Source organism: Hibiscus syriacus, unplaced genomic scaffold (genome assembly GCF_006381635.1).
Source record: "Hibiscus syriacus cultivar Baekdansim isolate YM2019G1 unplaced genomic scaffold, ASM638163v2 tig00110943_pilon, whole genome shotgun sequence".
Lineage (NCBI taxonomy): Eukaryota > Viridiplantae > Streptophyta > Magnoliopsida > Malvales > Malvaceae > Hibiscus > Hibiscus syriacus.
In genome coordinates, this window is record NW_024062924.1 from 1,156,895 (window position 1) to 1,175,818 (window position 18,924).

General features: G+C 32.0%; 1 protein-coding gene across 1 annotated transcript; it reads right to left on the reverse strand.

Annotated features, from left to right (window-relative positions):
• Positions 1-3,574: 3,574 nt before the first annotated feature.
• LOC120147804 (gibberellin 2-beta-dioxygenase 2-like) lies at positions 3,575-7,411 on the reverse strand. Its single transcript, XM_039161098.1, has 3 exons — positions 6,995-7,411; positions 4,863-5,223; positions 3,575-3,823 (listed from the first exon to the last, which is right to left on the reverse strand). Exons 1-3 carry the CDS (start codon positions 7,375-7,377, stop codon positions 3,575-3,577), a joined length of 993 nt encoding a protein of 330 aa, XP_039017029.1. The 5' UTR covers positions 7,378-7,411.
• Between the last annotated feature and the right edge of the window lie 11,513 nt (positions 7,412-18,924).

Consider the following 18,924-nt stretch of genomic DNA (forward strand, 5'->3'; position numbering starts at 1 on the left):
AAATGATTACATCTCTCCAAAATAATTCTCTCTCGCATTACCCTGATTAAGACATAATCTCTATTTATAAAGTTAAATACTTGGTCATCAAGAATTCTTATTCCATAAGAATTATTGCCTAAAATAATTATTTACTTTAATAAATAAAGTTAATTACCAAGAAATCTTGAGCCACTAGAATTACAATAAAATCTAACTTAATTATCAATTATAATTTAGGTCAAAATATAACAAATCTCCACCTTAACCTAAATTTCATCAAAAATTGGTCTTTAAGTCTTTAACAACTTTAATCTTTACGTAAGTTCGCACATTTGTCGAAGCACCAATGTAAAATTTTCAATGAATTCAATTCTTACACAACATCCATTAAAATAACACTAGATCAATCGAGAATTACTCCTCTGCAACTGAAAATTCATTGCAACAAATTTATCTTGCATGTCTTCAAAATCACTAATAAAACACGAATCAACAAATTTCTTCAAAACTCCACAGCCTGAACTATAGCTCATGATACAACTTGTTAGGAATTTGGAAGCGGAAAAATAACCAAAGTGATATCAACATAAAATAAGACATGCAAAAGAAACAAGAATTAGTGTGGTCCGGCCTTGCCTACCTCCACGGGCAAAATGGATAACAATCCACTATAAACGTAGAGAATATGAAGAGTACAAATACATGATATCACATGTATCCCAAAACCTAGTATAGATATCAAGATCTGACATATCCCAAAACACTCTTCCAACATCCCTACAAGATTATCTCTACAACATAAAGCCCAGAAGTTATAGAGATCACAAAAGGAATTTTATCTCTCCAAAATAAATATCTCACACATAACCCTAGAGGTTAAGATATAATCTCTATTTATAGAACCAAATACTTGGTCACCAAGAATTATTTCTTACCTAAAATTAATATTTATTTTATTAAATACAGTCAATTACCAAGAAATCTTCGACCACTAGATTTATAATAAAATCTAACTTAATTACTAAATATAATTTATGTCAAAATATAACAAGTAGTCCTCAAAGAATATTCTACCAAAAAATCAAGTAATTAACGCCTCTGGTCCTCGACTACTCCACAGATTCTTATCCGCAAGGAATCACCAAATAAAAAACCAGCCTGACTGATGGCATCTTGAAACAAATTGAAAATGTCCATATTGAACACACCAGTTGAAGGTCAAGTACCTCAAGTTACTGTACAATTTCTGAAAAATCAATAGGGGTTCTCATCTAGCGATAAATATTGATGAATGGAAACAGTAGAACTGAATGTCGATAAAGAGTCGTATTGAAAACAACGAGTTTAGTCCTTCTAAGGGTGTTAAAGTAATCGATTCCAAAGGTTTGAAGGTCAAAAAACAACGTAGTCACAAACCCCCAGGCAGGCCTTTAGTTTCTTATTGGGTTCAATCGACATCACGTATGATTGGTGGAATGATATTTGAACATCGGGATCCGTCGATTCCACATGATGAACAAGAAAATCTGACTATTTCCCATGTACTCTTTGATGGTTGAGGATGGTGGAATTTCTCCACCTCTATCTAAACTAGGTCAATCCTAACTCTCCCATTGTTTTTATGATTAATTACATGTTTTTGGAATTTTTAGTGTGCTGACAGCCTCACAAAACAACTTTATTTTAAGCAGTTTGTGTTAAAGCATCAACCTTCGATGGTTGCTATCTTGGAACCCAGAATTAGTAGTATTTTTGCCGATGCTGTGGTCAAGCAACTTGGTTTTCCAAATTCCTTCCGTATTGAATCATAGGGGTTTAGCGGTGGAATCTAGATACTTATTTCTTTCGAAGTGGAATAAGTAGGGGATTTTGTAATTTTTTCTTTGATAATGCATTATCAGATGTTGGCTTTCGTCGTCATCTATTTACTTGGTCTCGGGTTCGTTACGCCAAAGATTTGAAAGATTCTTGGTTAACGATTGTCGGTTAAATTTATATCCGAATTCTATGACTTTGCATCTTGAGAGATTGGGTTCTGACTATTGTTCGATTCTTCTTCAAGTTGGTACTAATACTTCAAAAGCGACAGCTCCTCCTTTTCGTTTTCTAGTGACATGGCAAGACCATCTAGATTTTCAAAATCTTCTTCGCTCGATTCAGTTGAACATAGCTCCCATGAATGAAAATATAAAATTGTTACACCCAAAACTCTAAGACACAAAAGAAACATCCTTGGTAGCATTAGGAAATGCAAAGATTCTTTGATTGCTAGACTGAAATAGAAACATCTTTGGGAGCACTAGAAAATGTAAAGATTCTTTGATTTCTAATGTTTCAATCACTCTATTTTATTTTATTAATAATTTTGTGATATGACATTTTTATTATTATTTTGTTAATATATAATTAAAATAAAAAAATCAATTTAAATAATAGAGTGATTAAATTAGAAGTAATTTGAAAGTTAAGTAATTAAATTAAAAAAAAGTTAAACTTAAGTGACCAAAATAGTAGTGACAAGACAGATGAGTAATGAATTGATGCAGTTTACCCATAAAAAATGTCATGTTGTAACAATTTTGCTTTTTAATGAGAAAATGAAAGAAAAATAAATGTTACTATTATTTTGAAACAAATTAAAATTTAGATATAAAAACGAACTAAAACTAATAATTTATGTACTAAACGTATAATTTACCCTATAAACTATTTTTAAAAAATCCCTATAAACTATAATATAATTTAAATATAATTTTATGTTTTAATTAATAATATTCTTATTTTAAAAATTTTATAAATTTATTCTATAATATAAAATTTTACATTTGTATCTCATTATCTGGACGTTATTTTCAAGCCTCAGTAGAAAAGTTTGAAAGAAGAAATGTGGTGCTTATATTCAACATTTGTTTTTTCTTATCCAATACATTATATGACGCTAATTAATTTTTTTCTATACAACAAAATCATAATCTAAGAATAAAAATATAATTGAAATTACTGATTTCAATTTGATTGCATAACAACAAAGTAAGTTTTAAACCGTCTACTAACATGAATTTCATATTTCAATATGTTGATATTTATTTAAGGGTAAATTATACAAATGATCCTCGACTATATGGTATTGTTTTATTAAGTGCAACGACTATTAAAAGTTACAAAATGATCCTCTGATTATAGAGTGTTGTTTTGTTGAGTCTCTCAACTATTAAAAGTAACAAAATTGTCAACTAACTATTCATTATGTTCCAAATTAGTCCTTTTCCGTAAAAAAATTGATAGCATTTTGAGCTAAACGTTAACATGTTAATTGTGAAATGATAAAATATGATCATAAAATCTCAAACAACTATCATATTTCAATCATCATGTTAACATCCAACTCAGACGACCATCAATTTTTAACAAAAAAAGACGAGTTTGGAACATATTGAATAGTCGAGTGACCATGTTGTAATTTTTAATAGTGGAGGGACTCAACAAAGCAATACTCTATAGTTGGAGGACCATTCTATAATTTTGATAGTCAAAAGACTTAATAAAATAGTATCCTATAGTCTAGGGACCATTTTCATACTTTACCCTTTATTTAAATCCCTGGCTTGAAGAGGTCAAGACGGCAATCCCCCAAACGAGAGGAGTAGGCAGCCTTCTTGTATTCGCCCCAAGTAAATGGCCTATAAAGCCTTGGCTTTTGGGATGAAACGAACTGCGGGAGAGGAGATATGGTTGCGTCAAGAGGCGGCGCTCCGAAGTACATGATGGACATCCTTGAATCACCACATGTGTTGGCCAATACCCTATGCCTCGCACTCACAAATCTCCCAATTGTTAAAACCTGCCCAATTAACATTACTAATTGGAAAGCATAGATAATATTATAGGGTTTAACTAAAAAACTCTAAATTATACTTTTTTGTTTATTTTAGATGTTTAACTTTTTTTTTATCAAAATAGGTGTTAAAGTTTTATTTTGTTCTCATTTTATGATTATTTTGTCAATGATAGTTAAAAGAAACATTAATCAATATATGCTTGACATATATCATTATTTTTATTAATATTGATTTTACAAAAATAAATAAAAAACTACTTTTTTTTTTTTAGAAAGTCGTATTTTAAATTTTCTAGACTCTGCTTGAATTTCTCATTTTATGATTATTTTGTCAATGATAGTTAAAGAAAATTAATCAATATATGCTTGACATATATCATTATTTTTATTAATATTGATTTTACAAAAATAAATAAAAAACTACTTTTTTTTTTTTAGAAAGTCGTATTTTAAATTTTCTAGACTCTGCTTGAATTCCTAATGCACAAAATTCCTTAAAGGTTGGAGATTAGGCTATGAATGATAACTGGAGGTATAGGCAAAGGTGTATACTTAAAGATGATGACAGACAAATGATAGTTGAGTGAAAAAAATGTTTTTGTGCAACAGAATCTAGGGATGGCGTGCGATTTCGAGTGACAACATATAAAGGCAAGAAAAACTATTGTGACGACATAAGAAGTGATTGGAAGTGACTGATTCAATGACGATATATGAAATTTAGGGATTTAAACTTAGAAATTTCGAAGATTTTGAGATTTTAGATAGTTTAAGGATTTTGTGGGTCTAAAAAACTAATGGTTTCAATTTTAAAATAAAATAAAATTAGTATTAATGAAAAATAAGCATGTTATATAAACACTAATTGGATAACAATTTTTTAATCATCGTTAATGATCAAACACTTTAAATAACAATTTAAAAATGTTAAATATATATTTCGACAAAATATTAAATACCTAGAATAAAAGACTATCTATTGTTCAATTATATCTTATTATAGTGGAGTCATTAGTTGAGAGAATATAATTTAAAAACTGACCCGCAAGGCATCCCCAATGATCAAGTAGAATTGAGTAGGGTCAGGTGGAACCGGGATCCAAAGCCCATCATCATTCAAACAAATTTCAAGCCCACCAACATCGTTGGATCGCAGTATGGTGAGGATCTGAGGGTCCGAATGCTCCCCAAATCCGATTCGATCCTCTTGACAACCTTTCGAGAATGGGCCCTGCTGCTTCACCGCTGCATAATGATTGAACCTTAGGACCGAGTCGCTTTGGACGTCCTTGATTTGCCTACTGAAGACCTGCTTTTCCGGGATCCATAGACCCTCGCCCAGCAGATCAAGAACCTCGCTTGCCAGCTCCTTCATTGCTTCTATATAATCCATAGCAGCACGCCTGTAAAAAGAAAAAAAATTATGAAGGGGTTTGGTTCAAGCGTTATTAATAGTTAATAAAAATCTTGAACAGATATACCTTGTAACCATCATATATTATTTAAAAAAGGGTAAGTTACACAAATAGTCTATCGACTATAAGTTATTGCTTTGTTGACTCTTTCGACTATCAAAATTACAAAATAGTCCGTTGACTATAGGATATTACTTTGTTGAGTCCATCAACTATTAAAAGTTACAAAATTGTCATCTGACTTTCCAATCTCGTCTTTTTTTGTTAAAATGTGAATACAGTCTTGTACGTTAACTTGTTGATTGTGATATGATAAAATTTGGTCATAGAATGTTAACTTGTTGATTGTGATATGATAAAATTTGATCCTAGAACCGTTTCAAATGTATTGTCGGTTGAGATTCTGGGATTAGATTATATCATATCCCAATCAACAAGTTAACAGCCATATCAAACTACCATCAAATTCTTAACGGAATAGGACGAGTTTGGAACATATGAATAGTTAAATAACCATTTCGTAACTTTTAATAGTCGGAAGACTCGACAAATCAACACTTTATAGTTAAGAGATAATTTTGTAACTTTCAGTAGGCGAAAGACTGAAGAAATTAATATCCTATAATTGAGAGATCATTTGTATACTTTACCTTAAATATTATGATATTTTTTTTTAAATATGATTACTCCTTTGGCCCCATTAATAAATCTTTTCTAAATCCGCTGTGTGAAACATGGAGCCATCGGCTTTATTTTCTAAGAATCTTTTATTTCTCTCTTAAATTTGTCATCAAGTTTGTTTGCCGACTTTTATCAACCTAGTTATAATTGAACCCTGTTTTTCATTCAGATCACCTTGTTGTTATATATAAAAAATCAATAATTCTAGTTGAAGTCGGTGTGAAAATGAAATAAATTACAGAATAGGAAAAACCAGTTATTATCATAAATGGAATCCTTTAGTTCTTTTGAAACTTTTCCTTTTTTATCATAAAGGGAAGATGTCCATTTCTAGGATGCCAGACCAAGCATTAATGGTAAACAATCTGCAAAATTTAAATTCCTTTTTTGTGTAACTGCCAAATGCTTCCCAATTCAAAGCATTACTAAGTTATACCAAATGGGGTAAACTACATATTTAGTATCTCAATTATTATTTTTATTCTGTTTTGATCATCTAACTGCTTTTTATAAAATTATACATAACTTTAATTTTAATTTTTTTGGTCACACACCATAAAAAAATCAAGAGTTAAATACTCAAATGACCACTTAACTATGGGGTTGGTACCGATATTACAATCATACTTTCAATTTTGATAATATGACTATATATCTATTTAAGTGGTTTCAATATAGCCCACTTGTCGTTAAACGACATAACTGATGTGATTGTTATTAACTAACAATGAATCATAGGTCAACATCAGTTAAGTCATCTATTTTTAATGACAAGTGGCTACATTAAAACTACTTAAATAGTTATACGATTATATTGTCAAAATTGGAAATATAATGGTCATATCAATATCAACCCTATAATTAAGTGGTCATTTGAATAGTTTACTAAAAAATTAATGATGTTATATATCATCATAAATTATGTGATCACACGTCATTATTAATAGAAAATACGTCAACAATTCTAAGGTGAGATGGGCAACTTATTTCCCAATGTTTCCAACGTGACCAGATAGATTCGTTTTAAGAACAAAAAGAAAAAGCGGTATTAAGAATGAAGGGGAAATGATAATCATACGTGAACTTTTGAGGGTCGTTGGAGATGGATTCCGAACGTTCAGCAATGGAGAAAGGATTGGCGTGGAGAAGAAGATACTCAAGTTCACCCTTGTCGCCATTGAGGCCGATGTTTTTGAGACCATAGCCGAAAGGGGTGGCCGGACCTGCCTTCTCCTTATCGCCAGCTGGTTTGCCAAAAAACTGAACCCCTTCAGCTTCCAATCTCGATGTTATCTCCCATGGGACGCCATGGTTAATAACCTTAAAGATACCGTACTCTTCACAGGCTTTGACGATGAGCCCCGACACTATGGACCTGTCCAGTGAAAGATCGACCATCGGAATCCCTACCGCTCTCGTTTTCTTGGCTCTCATACAAGCTGGCAACGCCGCCGCCACCATTTTCTTCTCTTTTTTCTTTTCTTGACACTATATCGGTAGGAAACGGAAAGCTAGAGAATTTAATGAACTACATTCAACTAAGCTGCCTACTATTTATACAAATAAGATAAAAAGAGACCGACATAAAAATAATAAGGGTAAATTAAATCATTCCTTTGAAGTATACTTTCGCTCTTATTTTATTCATTGTGATTTCAATTTTTTAATTTACTCATTGAATTTTCGAGTTGTTACTGTTTTGATATTTTGAATTATTTTATTATTATTTTTGTATGATGTTGTATTTATTAATATTATTTAATATAAAATAAAAACAAAATGTGGTCAAACAAAATTATCGGCCATCGTAGATGGGTGTCGTTCGGTCCCAAATTTCATGGGTCGCTTCTCCTCAACACCATTAGTCTGTTTGACCTCCATTTTATCGGAACTTATTCCGAAGTCCATGAATGGGAGATTGAAAGTGTGGAAGCTGAAACGTTTCAGTTGAGATTCATGAGTTTTAGGACATTTTCCGGTGAAATAACCACCAGATTCAGACTCAGGGGTCGAGACGAAATGACCCATGAAATTTAGGATCGAACGACCACCATCTACGGCGGTCGACGATGATCGGCGGTGGCGTCCGACCACCTTTTGTTTTTATTTTATATTATCAATTATTTTATATTAAATAATAATAAAAATACCATGTCATGTTGAAATAATAATAAAATAATTAGAAGTGATCAAAATAGTAGCAATTCAAAGTTTAAGGAGTAAATTAGATAAATTGAAAGTACATTAAGTAAAATATAAGAGAGAATATAGTTTGGCGAGGAATGGTGTAATTTACCCTAATAATGATCATAATAAATTATAGGGTAAACTATATGTTTAGTACCTAAACAATTACTTTTGCTCCATTTTGATACCCAAACATTTTTTTTTTGAAATTTTATCTAACGTTTAGTTTATGTTTAATTTGGTAGCCACCATTAAAAAATTAACAGAATTGCTGAGGCGATTTTTTCTATTTTTTCAATGGTGATGTGTCATTATCTTATGGTGACACATCAATATTACCATTACGTTTTTAACGATGGGTACCAAAATGAAATATCAACTAAATATTAGGTATGATTTAGAAAAATATAAAAGTTAAATAGTAAAACAAAATAAAAGTAATAAGTTATATACTAAACATATAATTTACCATAAATTCATGATTTTCAGAACCGGACCGGTTAGCGAATCGGTCATGCTACCGGTTCACTGGTTCAACCGGTCAAACCGGTCCGACCGGTCGGAAGAACCGAACGAAGTCATAATTATTTAAAAAATTAAATAAAAATACCAAAAATATTTAATAAAAAATAATTTTTTATATCACAAGTCATATTCAAAGCAAGTCATAACATATATAAGTTAAAAACCATAAAATCAAGTGAAACAAAATGATTCAAATTAACTACAACATAATATTTAAGGTAAAACATATTAAATAATAAATATAATTATATAACTATAATTAAAAAATAAATTTGGGGTTAAAAAAATCATAACAAAATTATATAACTGTAATTATATAACTATTCTTTCACTTCAATCAAGCTCGAATTTTAAGCTTCAATCGAACTTCTAATTTTTTTTTAGTTCAAGCCTTTTTGAGTTCAAGTTTCAGTATTATATTTCGAGTTTGAGTTGAACTTGATAATTTTTAGCTTGTGATTTTGAGTTGAGTTGAGTTGAGTTTACTTTTAAAGTTTTCAAGTTCGAGTCGAGCTTAGCAATACTCGAGTTCAACTTGGCTCGTTTAACAAACGACGTTGTTTGGTTTAATTCTTTTTTTTTAAAAACAAAAATCCCGATTTTTTCCGATTTTTCCCAATTTTTTCCGGTTTTCTGCCGGTCCGGTTCGAACGGTTCAGCGGTTCTGGCCGATTCACTAATAACGGTTCAACCGATTTAGATTGAACCAGACTAAACAACGATTCCCGATTAAACCAATCGATCCGGTCCGATTTTCAAAACAGAGCATAAATTATAATAGTAAAAGGCCAAATGAGTATCGTAAATTAGGAAGACGTGGACTTTCTATAAAAAAAAATGTATTATAAAATTTGATGGGTCCAATCCAAAATCTTTTGGTATATGTATGGAGAAATCTCTTTAACGTGATGAGAGAACGCGTCGGTGCCAGTCAAAACTTTAAAGAAAAAGTAGAGTTATGAAAGAAACATTATTATTTTTTATCAAAATGAAAGAAACATTAGGTTGGGGACAATAGGAACCAACGAGGTATAAACTTGGATAATTTTTATTATAGTTTTAGATTTTGATCATTAACTTTTCTATTTTCATAAATTATATTTTTCTATTTACTGTTATATTTCTTTAAAATTCAAAAATTAATAAAAAATTATTTATTTTTATAGTTTTTTATATCCAAACCAAGAGTTCGTATTGAGGATTGTAATTTGTCTCAATAATATATATTCTAAAAACTACATATTATTTAATGAATTTTGTTATTTCAAGTAATGAGGAAGATGTTACTTGGAGGCTTCAACCACCTTCATATATTGGTCTTTGGATTTGTATTTTTGCAACTTATCTAATTTTGACATTTGGGAGAATCATTTTTTTATAAAGTAAATGAATTATTATAATTATGTCACTTTCAATTTCTGGTTTATAGTAGCTGGAATATAATTAAAATAAAATAAGCATAAGAAGGGATGTAAAAAGCTAATTCGGTTGTAAAATTGAATGAAATATGTAGATACCCATAATTGTTCGGGTCTACAAAAACATTATATTTAATATTATTTATTTATTGCTATTATTATTATTATTATTATTATTATTATTTTAATTTAAGTTACATATTACACATTTTGTGCAGGCCTTGAAGCCCAAGATCATTACAAGCCCAACCCCAACTTAGAGCCCAAAATCAGATTACATCAACCCAAAACCCAGATTGCAACCCAAGGCCCACCAGATGATTCAACTCGACCTAGGCCTACCTGGATCCGACTCGAGTCCATGCGATAACCAAGTAACTTTAGGGTTTTTGAAACCCTAAACCAAAGATAGCCAGTCGCGTCGCCAACAACCTTCCAGTCACCAAGCAGTGCGTGCACTGCACCGCCATGCCCCAGCCGTCGCTCAAGCCTCCCCTCCCCTCCCCTCGTCGACAGCCTCTGACACTGATGTTCTCACCTACAGTGACCGAAGGTCTCTTCATCAATCCATCAGCAGTGAAAAACAGATAAACTCAATAAAAAAATAAAAACAAAGTACAGAGGATATCCCGAGGAAATCCTAATCTATCAACAACCATCACCAATCACATGAAAATAAAAAAGAAGGAGAGAAGATACCGAAACGATTTGGTAGGGGAAGAAAAAAAACTAAGCACAAGGGAAAGAGAGAAACCGAATTAGAAAAATCAAACCCAAGAAAAAAGAGAAAGAAATCAAAAATCTTACCTTTCATTTGATCGAGGTCCTACCGAAAAATTTAACACTAAAGGTAAAAAAAATTATTTGGTTATGGGGTTTCGATTAGCGGGTTTCTAGAGATAGTAGGGGCGAAGAGAAAGGTTCGGAGTGGGTTCACTCCCCATGGCCACCAACCTATGGTGGCCAGAGCTTTGATTCTTGTTTGATAAGAGAAAGTGAAGAGAGAAATGAGAGAGTTTTATCTCTTTCTCCATTTCGGGCCTCAATTGAGAAAATGAGGGAGTGGCTGTTAAGGGTTTAGAACTAACCCTTATATTATCATCGAAACGTCGTCGTTTAACCAGGGGCTTTTTCTTGTTTTTCAAGTACTGGGTAAATAGTCGTTTAAGTCCTTCTAGCTTTGTAATCTAGCATGCGTGCTTTAATGTTTAGGGGTTAATAGTTATTTAGTCGTTGGCCTTTTGTAAATCTCACCCATGCTTTTATTTTCTGTGGGGATATTTGCAGTTAGATCCCGTGCATTTGTAATCTCATTTCTCAGTCAATTAATGAATTATTTTTTATTCTATTTTGAGCACTTTGGTTTCAATGTTTGTTATTTTTTCGTTTTAGTCACTGATCTAGTGTTTTGTGTATTTTTGTGGATATTTGAATTTGGCAACAGTATTTGTAAATTTATTATTTTAGTCACTAAGTTACATATGGTTTAATTATTATTTAGTCCTCCATATTTCTGGTTTATGTTATTTTAGTCCTTAATGATATTTATGGGTTATTTTTATTTATGGTCCCTATATTCATTTTAAATTGATTATTAGGCTCTGGTTTATTTTGTAATTAATGTTTAGCCCTTTTAGTTTTTGTTAATACCATTTTAGACCCTTAAGTTTCTATTTTTTTTACTGTTTTAGCCCTTTAAGTTTCTGTTTATGCCATTTTATTCCTTCAAATTTATGTTTGTGCCATTTTAGTATTTTAAGTTTCAGTTTTAGCTATTTTAGTCATTTAAGTTTCTATTTTTCCTATTTTGGTCCTTGTAATTATAAATACTTACTTTTCAATCAATATATTTTGGGTTGTAATATTCATTTGTTTTATTTCAATCCCTTGTGTATGTACATTTTATATGTTATGTATTCACTTGTATCACATATAGATAAATATGCTTATCGCTATTTATTGTAAATATTTTTATTTCGCATGTTTCCAATAATTATTGTTTTAATATTAGAAAAATGAAGAAATTTCAAAGTGAGGGAAATCTACGAAGATATATCTCAAATAAAGGGAAGGTATCTTTTCGATATTTTTTGCATAAATGATTGTTTTATATTCGATATTTTTCTTTGTTCCACGTTTAATTATTTCGAGTATTTTTACCGCTTTTGCACTTTTATTTTGTTTTGTTTTATTTTATTTTATCTTTGAAAAAATTTGCAAAATGACGTTTTTATGAGGGTAATCTATGGGAAAGTCTCCTAACTACAAAGAAAGTGAATTTCCGAAGATTGTTCACACAAAAGATCATTCATTATCTGAAAGTTCACACTATTTAAATAAATTCGAATGAATAAAAGGATCGTAATTTAAATATATTTTCGAAATTGAATTCCCAATATTTAAACAATATATAATCGTTTGGGTACCAAAATTTGGGCGTTGTTGGGGTACTCATCCTTCCCCACATGTAACCGACTCCCATACTTTTAAAAACAAATCTTTGGTAAAATGCATTCCATTTTTGACGTTTAAGGTTTCTAACCTACCTAACTTAAAGGTTGGTGACGACTCCAAAATAAAATTGTTTTCAAAATCATATTTCATCGCTTTCCCTAAACTTAATTATTTAAGTCTAATGGATCCCCCGGGGAGACGTTATGAAAGCTTGGTGACTTTGCTGGGGAAAACCTTGATAGTCAGGCCATAAACGATTATACGTTGTTTTTATTTCTGGGAATTACAAATTTAAATTATATTTAATTTACGATCATTTTATTTATTTTGAGTTTCAACATATTATTTTTTTAAACTAATTGATTTTTGATTTTAGTGATTTTCATATTTGAACAGATTTGGAAATCATGAAAGTGTTGTTTTTGTCATGTTTTAAAGGTTTGTGAGTTTCTCCTCACACACAATACGTGCATGTACATACCATAAGCTCACTTACGAGCTTTGTCCCTTTTAAGTTGAGGTGAAAGCTTAACCTACGTGAGATAAATTATTTCTTTGTATAGGTTTTAGCTAGTAACCTTTGGGGTTCATATACCTTATGTATACGTGAGATAAATTGTTTCTCCACATGGACACAAGGGAATGTATCCTCTTGAATTGAACTCGATCCATACAAGCCTGTAATGGGCCATGGTTGAGGGTTTGGTAGCCTAAGGAAGCACCAACAAGGATAATTCGGGTACCCTTTTCCTGTTAGAACCAAAACCATTCATATAGTGAACTGTAGAATGATCACCTTAGATATATTCATACTGAACCTCTATCTGTCAATAGGTACCCAAATTAAGTGTACACAAAGGAGGAGCATTTATGAACATTTCCTTTTGCTTTAAATTTTGTTGAACAAAAGCATGCTAATTAGATACCATACGGTTAGTATCATTTCATTGAAAATAATTATTTTGGGTAGAAAGCATGTTTGGGTAGGATCGCTATCTAATAAAACCATGCTCGAGTAGATATCATGATTGGGCAAGTGTTATATTTATTTCTAGATAGCATCCTTTAACTCTATTGATTATCTTGATGGTACTAACTTATTTTTATCTTTTGTTTGTGATACTAGTTGATTTTGTTTCTTTTGCGTGTGTTATTTTCCATTCTTCTTTGCATTGCATTTAAGAGGATCATCACTTTTGCATCTGCATTTTCATCTTTGCGTTTTGCATGATCATCATAAATAAAAGAAATGTGTTGGTTAACCAAGTAATCATCAGAGTAGAAGAGTGATCATTAATATGGAAAAGAGTTTTAATAACAAGAAAGAACCCAATCCGACGGTTTGAGCTTGATCTGAAGAAACAAAGGGTAAAAGGAGATAGTTTGCCTGGGGATTACGTATCACAGATGTCCATAGATACTAATGTCAATTTCAAGCAGATTGATCTACAAGAGTTTATAGAGATTTTGGAGATTTGGATAGTAGCTACCAAAGGAAATTTTCACAATAAATATGGTGACATGACCCATCTCCTCTGTGTAAAGATAGATGAGTCGTTGCTTAAAGGTCTGGTCTGATGCTAAAATTCCACATAAAACTGCTTCACTTTCATCAGACAAGATTTGACACCAATAATTGAAGAGTATACTAACTTCGAGAGCCTCCAAGTGGATGGAATTCATTCCAGACTTTCGAAAGTCCAATCCTTCAAAAGCAAACTTGTGAAGATTTTGAGTATAGATGAAGATTGGATAGTAGAGCATCCAATAAAAGGGAGAAAGTGAGTGTTTTTCCGTGGCATTGTCTCAATAAGATTTCTTTGACAGATTTGAGGGAAGTCGATTCAGAGGATGCGCTCAACTACTCACCGTCTTGATTCAGAGTCATTTATGGAATGAAGAGAAAGTTATTGGGATCATGACTGAAATCATGAAGCTAAATAAACGAGCCAAATCGCATTCATAGATTGATCTTTCTTGTAAAGATGAAAACTCTTTTGGATGAATGTGAACTATTTCTAAGAATGATTACTTTTGGAAATCGATACCTTTTGCATTTGCATTCTGCATGGCATTCATTTACTAATTTTCACATGCATCATCCATAAGAACATGATATAAATCTATGGAGGATTCGATGAAGTGGTCCTAATCATGTGAGATCACATTGAGAATAGAAGCAAGATTTCAACAAGTAAAAGAAGATGCTGAAATCTGTACGGTGGGAGCTTGTTTAACTGGTTGTCGAACTAAGTCTTCCAGAATGATCTGAGAAAAGAGTCCCCATACCTTGAGGTTTATGATATTGAAGCCGTGTGCAGTTTCCACATAGGAAGCTCCAGACATTCCACTGAGAACTGTAAGGCACTGAAGCGCAAGATCCAGAACTTGATGGATTCAGGGGCATAGACAATCGAAGAACTATGAGGGCATTGCATCTACCATTTTGCATTGAGAGCATTGTTTTATTTTGAACTTGTTTTTTTATGTCTTTCATATTTGCTTAATCTTTTAATGATTGAACTTATGCTACCTTCTAAGGTTAAATAATTGAACAAGTTTTAATATTTAGTTCTTTGATTATCGAATGAATTACATATTTTTTTAATTCTTTAAGAATTATAGATTTTTGACATATGACTATATTAGACCTTTCTTATCATGTCTAAAAACCCCAAAATAAAATCTCCTAATTTTTTACCTAGAATAATTCCTGATTACTACCAAAGAACCAAATTTTGACATTCCCTCTCTTTGAGACCTTGAAAAATTTTCTTCGACCTTGAAACATTGCATTTATCCTTACGATACACAAAAGTCATACATTTCTTTGAGACAATAAAGTCACACTATCGTCTTCTTAGACGTAAAACCTACAAGCATTGAGTGCAAGATATTCACTTGAACATGAACCTTCCTGCAAGAAGACACAATGTGAGGCATCTCGAGAAGACAATGTGGGGCATCTCGACTTAACTTCCTCAAGATGAGTTTGTAAAATTGAGACATGCTAGGAGCGAGAAGCATAAAAGAGGAAAATTAATTCAAAATAATTCTATCATACATTAATTACATTTTTCATGTGAATAAACATTATTCATGAATATCTATCCCCCTAGGGATACCTCTTCTGCAAAGACTTCTATGTATGAAATGATGAACGACTTTATTTTTTTATCCCTTCAAAAAAAGAGAAAATATATCCCTTGTATCTGTTGAAAACATTTTGATGTTTCGATATAACAAATTAAGTATAAATGAATTTTAAGATTTTACAAATGATTTTCTAAGTATATTAGATTTAATTACTCGAATATCAAATTATTACTCCAAGTCTTCAAGATCAATTTCAAACCTTACTAAATGTGTAAAATTATGTTTTATACTTAATATATTTTTGAAACAATTTTCACAAAGTATTTTGAACCAAAATCAAGCCTAAAATCAATTTTTCAAAGTGATGCACAGATGCACCAATCCATGCATCGATGCACCATGGAATAAATTGAACATCGAATGCATTTCATGCATCGATGCACATACTATGCATCGATGCACTCAGAGTTTTATGAAAACATCGAATGCATTTGATGCATCGATCTACCAGCCATGCATCGATGCACTCTGGCTATTTTGAAACATCGAATGCATTTCATGCATCAATGCACTCTTAGTGCACCGATGCACTAAGGGTCCAATGGTCAAAATATTTGAATTTTACACTTGATGCACTGATGCACCTTGGGTATGCATCGATGCACTGACGCTCCCAACTGATTTTATTAATTGTTTTCAAACTTAAATGGCTCTATTGACTCCACTAATCATCCCCAATGTTCAGAATCATTTGAAGGTGTATTTAAACTAGCTTAGAAGCCATTGATCAACAACAAGAAAACACAAGAAACAAGAATCAAGAGAGAATCAAAGAGAAAGCATCAAACCTCAAGTTTGAGCATTTCAAGCCTATTTTTCATTCATTATTCATTTTTCTTTCAAGAATACTACTTGTACTCAATTGTATTCATTTTTGAGTGTTCTTTTCTCTGTTCTAGAATTGTACAAACAATCTACCTTGTGAGGATTTCCTTGTAAGTTTGCAAATTTGTAATCTTCTCTTTGAGAAAGAGTGTTCTCAAGAATTAGGGTATATTTTTGAGGGTGTTGTAAGGTTATCTCTTTTTGCCTCAAAAGAAAGAAAAAATTAGTGAATTTATTGGAAAATCCTTAGTGGATAGCTAAGGTAGTGGACGTAGACTTTGGTTGAGAAATTCGAACCACTCTAAATCGCTGTGCAAATCTTTTCAATTTTCTGCAAAAGCTTCCACCAAACTTTTAATTGGCAATTCACCCCCCGCTTGGCCAATTCCATTGATCGATTAACTCAATAATTGATATCAGAGACTCACTCATTTGAATGTTTAATCACCTCTTAAGTCGATTCAGGAAGAGTTACATTGATTATCAAGTCATCAATGGCCTCTACTTCAAATGTCGACTCTGGTCTCGATTCGATGCCCGTCAACAAGACTCCTTTCTTCAATGGAGCTAACTATATCTATTGGAAGAATAGGATGATGTATTTTTTATTCAAGCAAGTGACATGAGAGCATGAAATGTTATAGAAGATGGATATATCAAGCCTCTCACCCATCCAAGATTGTGGAGTGAAGGAGATATAAGAATGTTCCAGCTCAACTCCAAAGCCATCCATATCATATTTTGTGCTCTTGGACCAGATGAATATGGAAGAGTTTCATCTTGTAAAACTGCCAAATAAATATGGGATAAACTACAAGTCACTCATGAAGGAACCGACGAGGTAAAAGAATATAAAATTAGTCTTCTAACACATAGCTATGAAAATTTCAAGATAAAACCAAATGAAGATATCAAAGCTATGACGGATAGATTCTCAACGATTGTCAATGGTCTCAAATCATATGGAGAAATCATTCCAAATGAAAAGCTTGTGAGGAAGTTAGTTTACTCACTTCCAAAATCGTGGCAATCCAAGAAGACGAACAATCATCGAGGCTAAGAACCTAAAATCCTTAACTCTTGAAGAGCTAATTGGTTCCCTCCTCACTCATGAAATGATGCTTGAAGATGAGGTGGACCTCGATAAGATTAACGAGACACCAAAGGAAAAGGAGAAGAAGAAAAAAATTGGAATTACTCTCAAATCCACAAAAGATGAGAGTGATTCAGATAAAGATGACGATGACGAGGAAATGGCATTGTTTGTCAAACGGTTCAGAAAAATGATGAGACCTTACCGAGGAAGAAAATTCAAACAAAATGAAGGCCTCAAAAATGAACCAAAAGAGAAGGACCCTATCATTTGCTATGAATGCAAAAAGCCGGGGCATGTCAAATATGATTGCCCACAATTGAAGAGAAAGGGTCAATCAAAGAATAAGCACAAGGCTCATGTGGCTACATGGAGCGATGAAGAAGGTTCCGATGAAGAGGAACAATAAGTAGCAAACTTGTGCTTGATGGCATTCAGAGAAGATTCTAAGGTAACCTCTAACTCATCTGAATTAGATGATTTATCTTATGATGAGTTATTAGAGGAATATAATGGGTTGGCTTCGGATTATGAGAAATTATTTTTAAAATATAAAAATGACGTCTCAAAATTGAAAAATGAAAATAAGCTCATATCCAAGACCAATAATGATTTTGAAAGTAAAATCAAAGATTTACAAATCAAACTAGAAGAGTTTGAAAAAAAAAATTAGGATTTGCAAAATTTACTTTCAAAGGTCAATGATGATCATCAAAAGAAAATTGATGATCTTAAAGCTTCTTTTGATAAAGTTGGAACAAAACGTTTTGAAAATGGAGAAAATCCAAAATCCAACTTTGTTAGAAAAAGTTTTAAAAACTACAATCATAGAGGTCCCCAAAGAACCTCTAATAGAAAAATCATCAAAAGTATATGGGTTCCTAAAGGACTCATTACTACTAAAGATAAGTATATCCTACACAAATGGATACCTAAGGGGACTAGGATTTTGGAAACTAATGAATATGGACCCAAAAGAATTTGGGTACCAAAAATTAGAAATTAATCTATGTTTGTAGGAAAAGAAGCATTGCTACAAGGCACGAGAAATAAATTCAAACTCATGGTACCTTGATAGTGGATGCTTAAGACACATGACCGAGGACAAAAGCGGGTTCATAGAGCTTAACGCCAAAAATGGAGGAGAAGTGACTTTTGGTGATAACTCAAAAGGTCACATTGAAGGTATATGTACAATATATAATACCTCTTCCATACAAATTAAAAATGTTTTATATGTGAATGAGTTAAAGCATAATCTTTTGAGTATTAGTCAATTATGTGATAAGGGATTCAATGCCATGTTTGAAACTAATGGTTGTAAAGTCATTGACATTGCATCTAATCGGA

What these genes read in the sequence shown, in the direction of transcription:
- LOC120147804 (XM_039161098.1), bottom strand. Translation starts at nt 7,377, where the DNA reads ATGGTGGCGGCGGCGTTGCCAGCTTGTATGAGAGCCAAGAAAACGAGA. An exon ending in AACGACCCTCAAAAGTTCAC is followed by an intron (nt 5,224 to 6,994) that starts GTATGATTATCA and finishes TTCTTTTTACAG; the next exon opens with GCGTGCTGCTATGGATTATA. An exon ending in TCATTGGGGATGCCTTGCGG is followed by an intron (nt 3,824 to 4,862) that starts GTCAGTTTTTAA and finishes TTAATTGGGCAG; the next exon opens with GTTTTAACAATTGGGAGATT.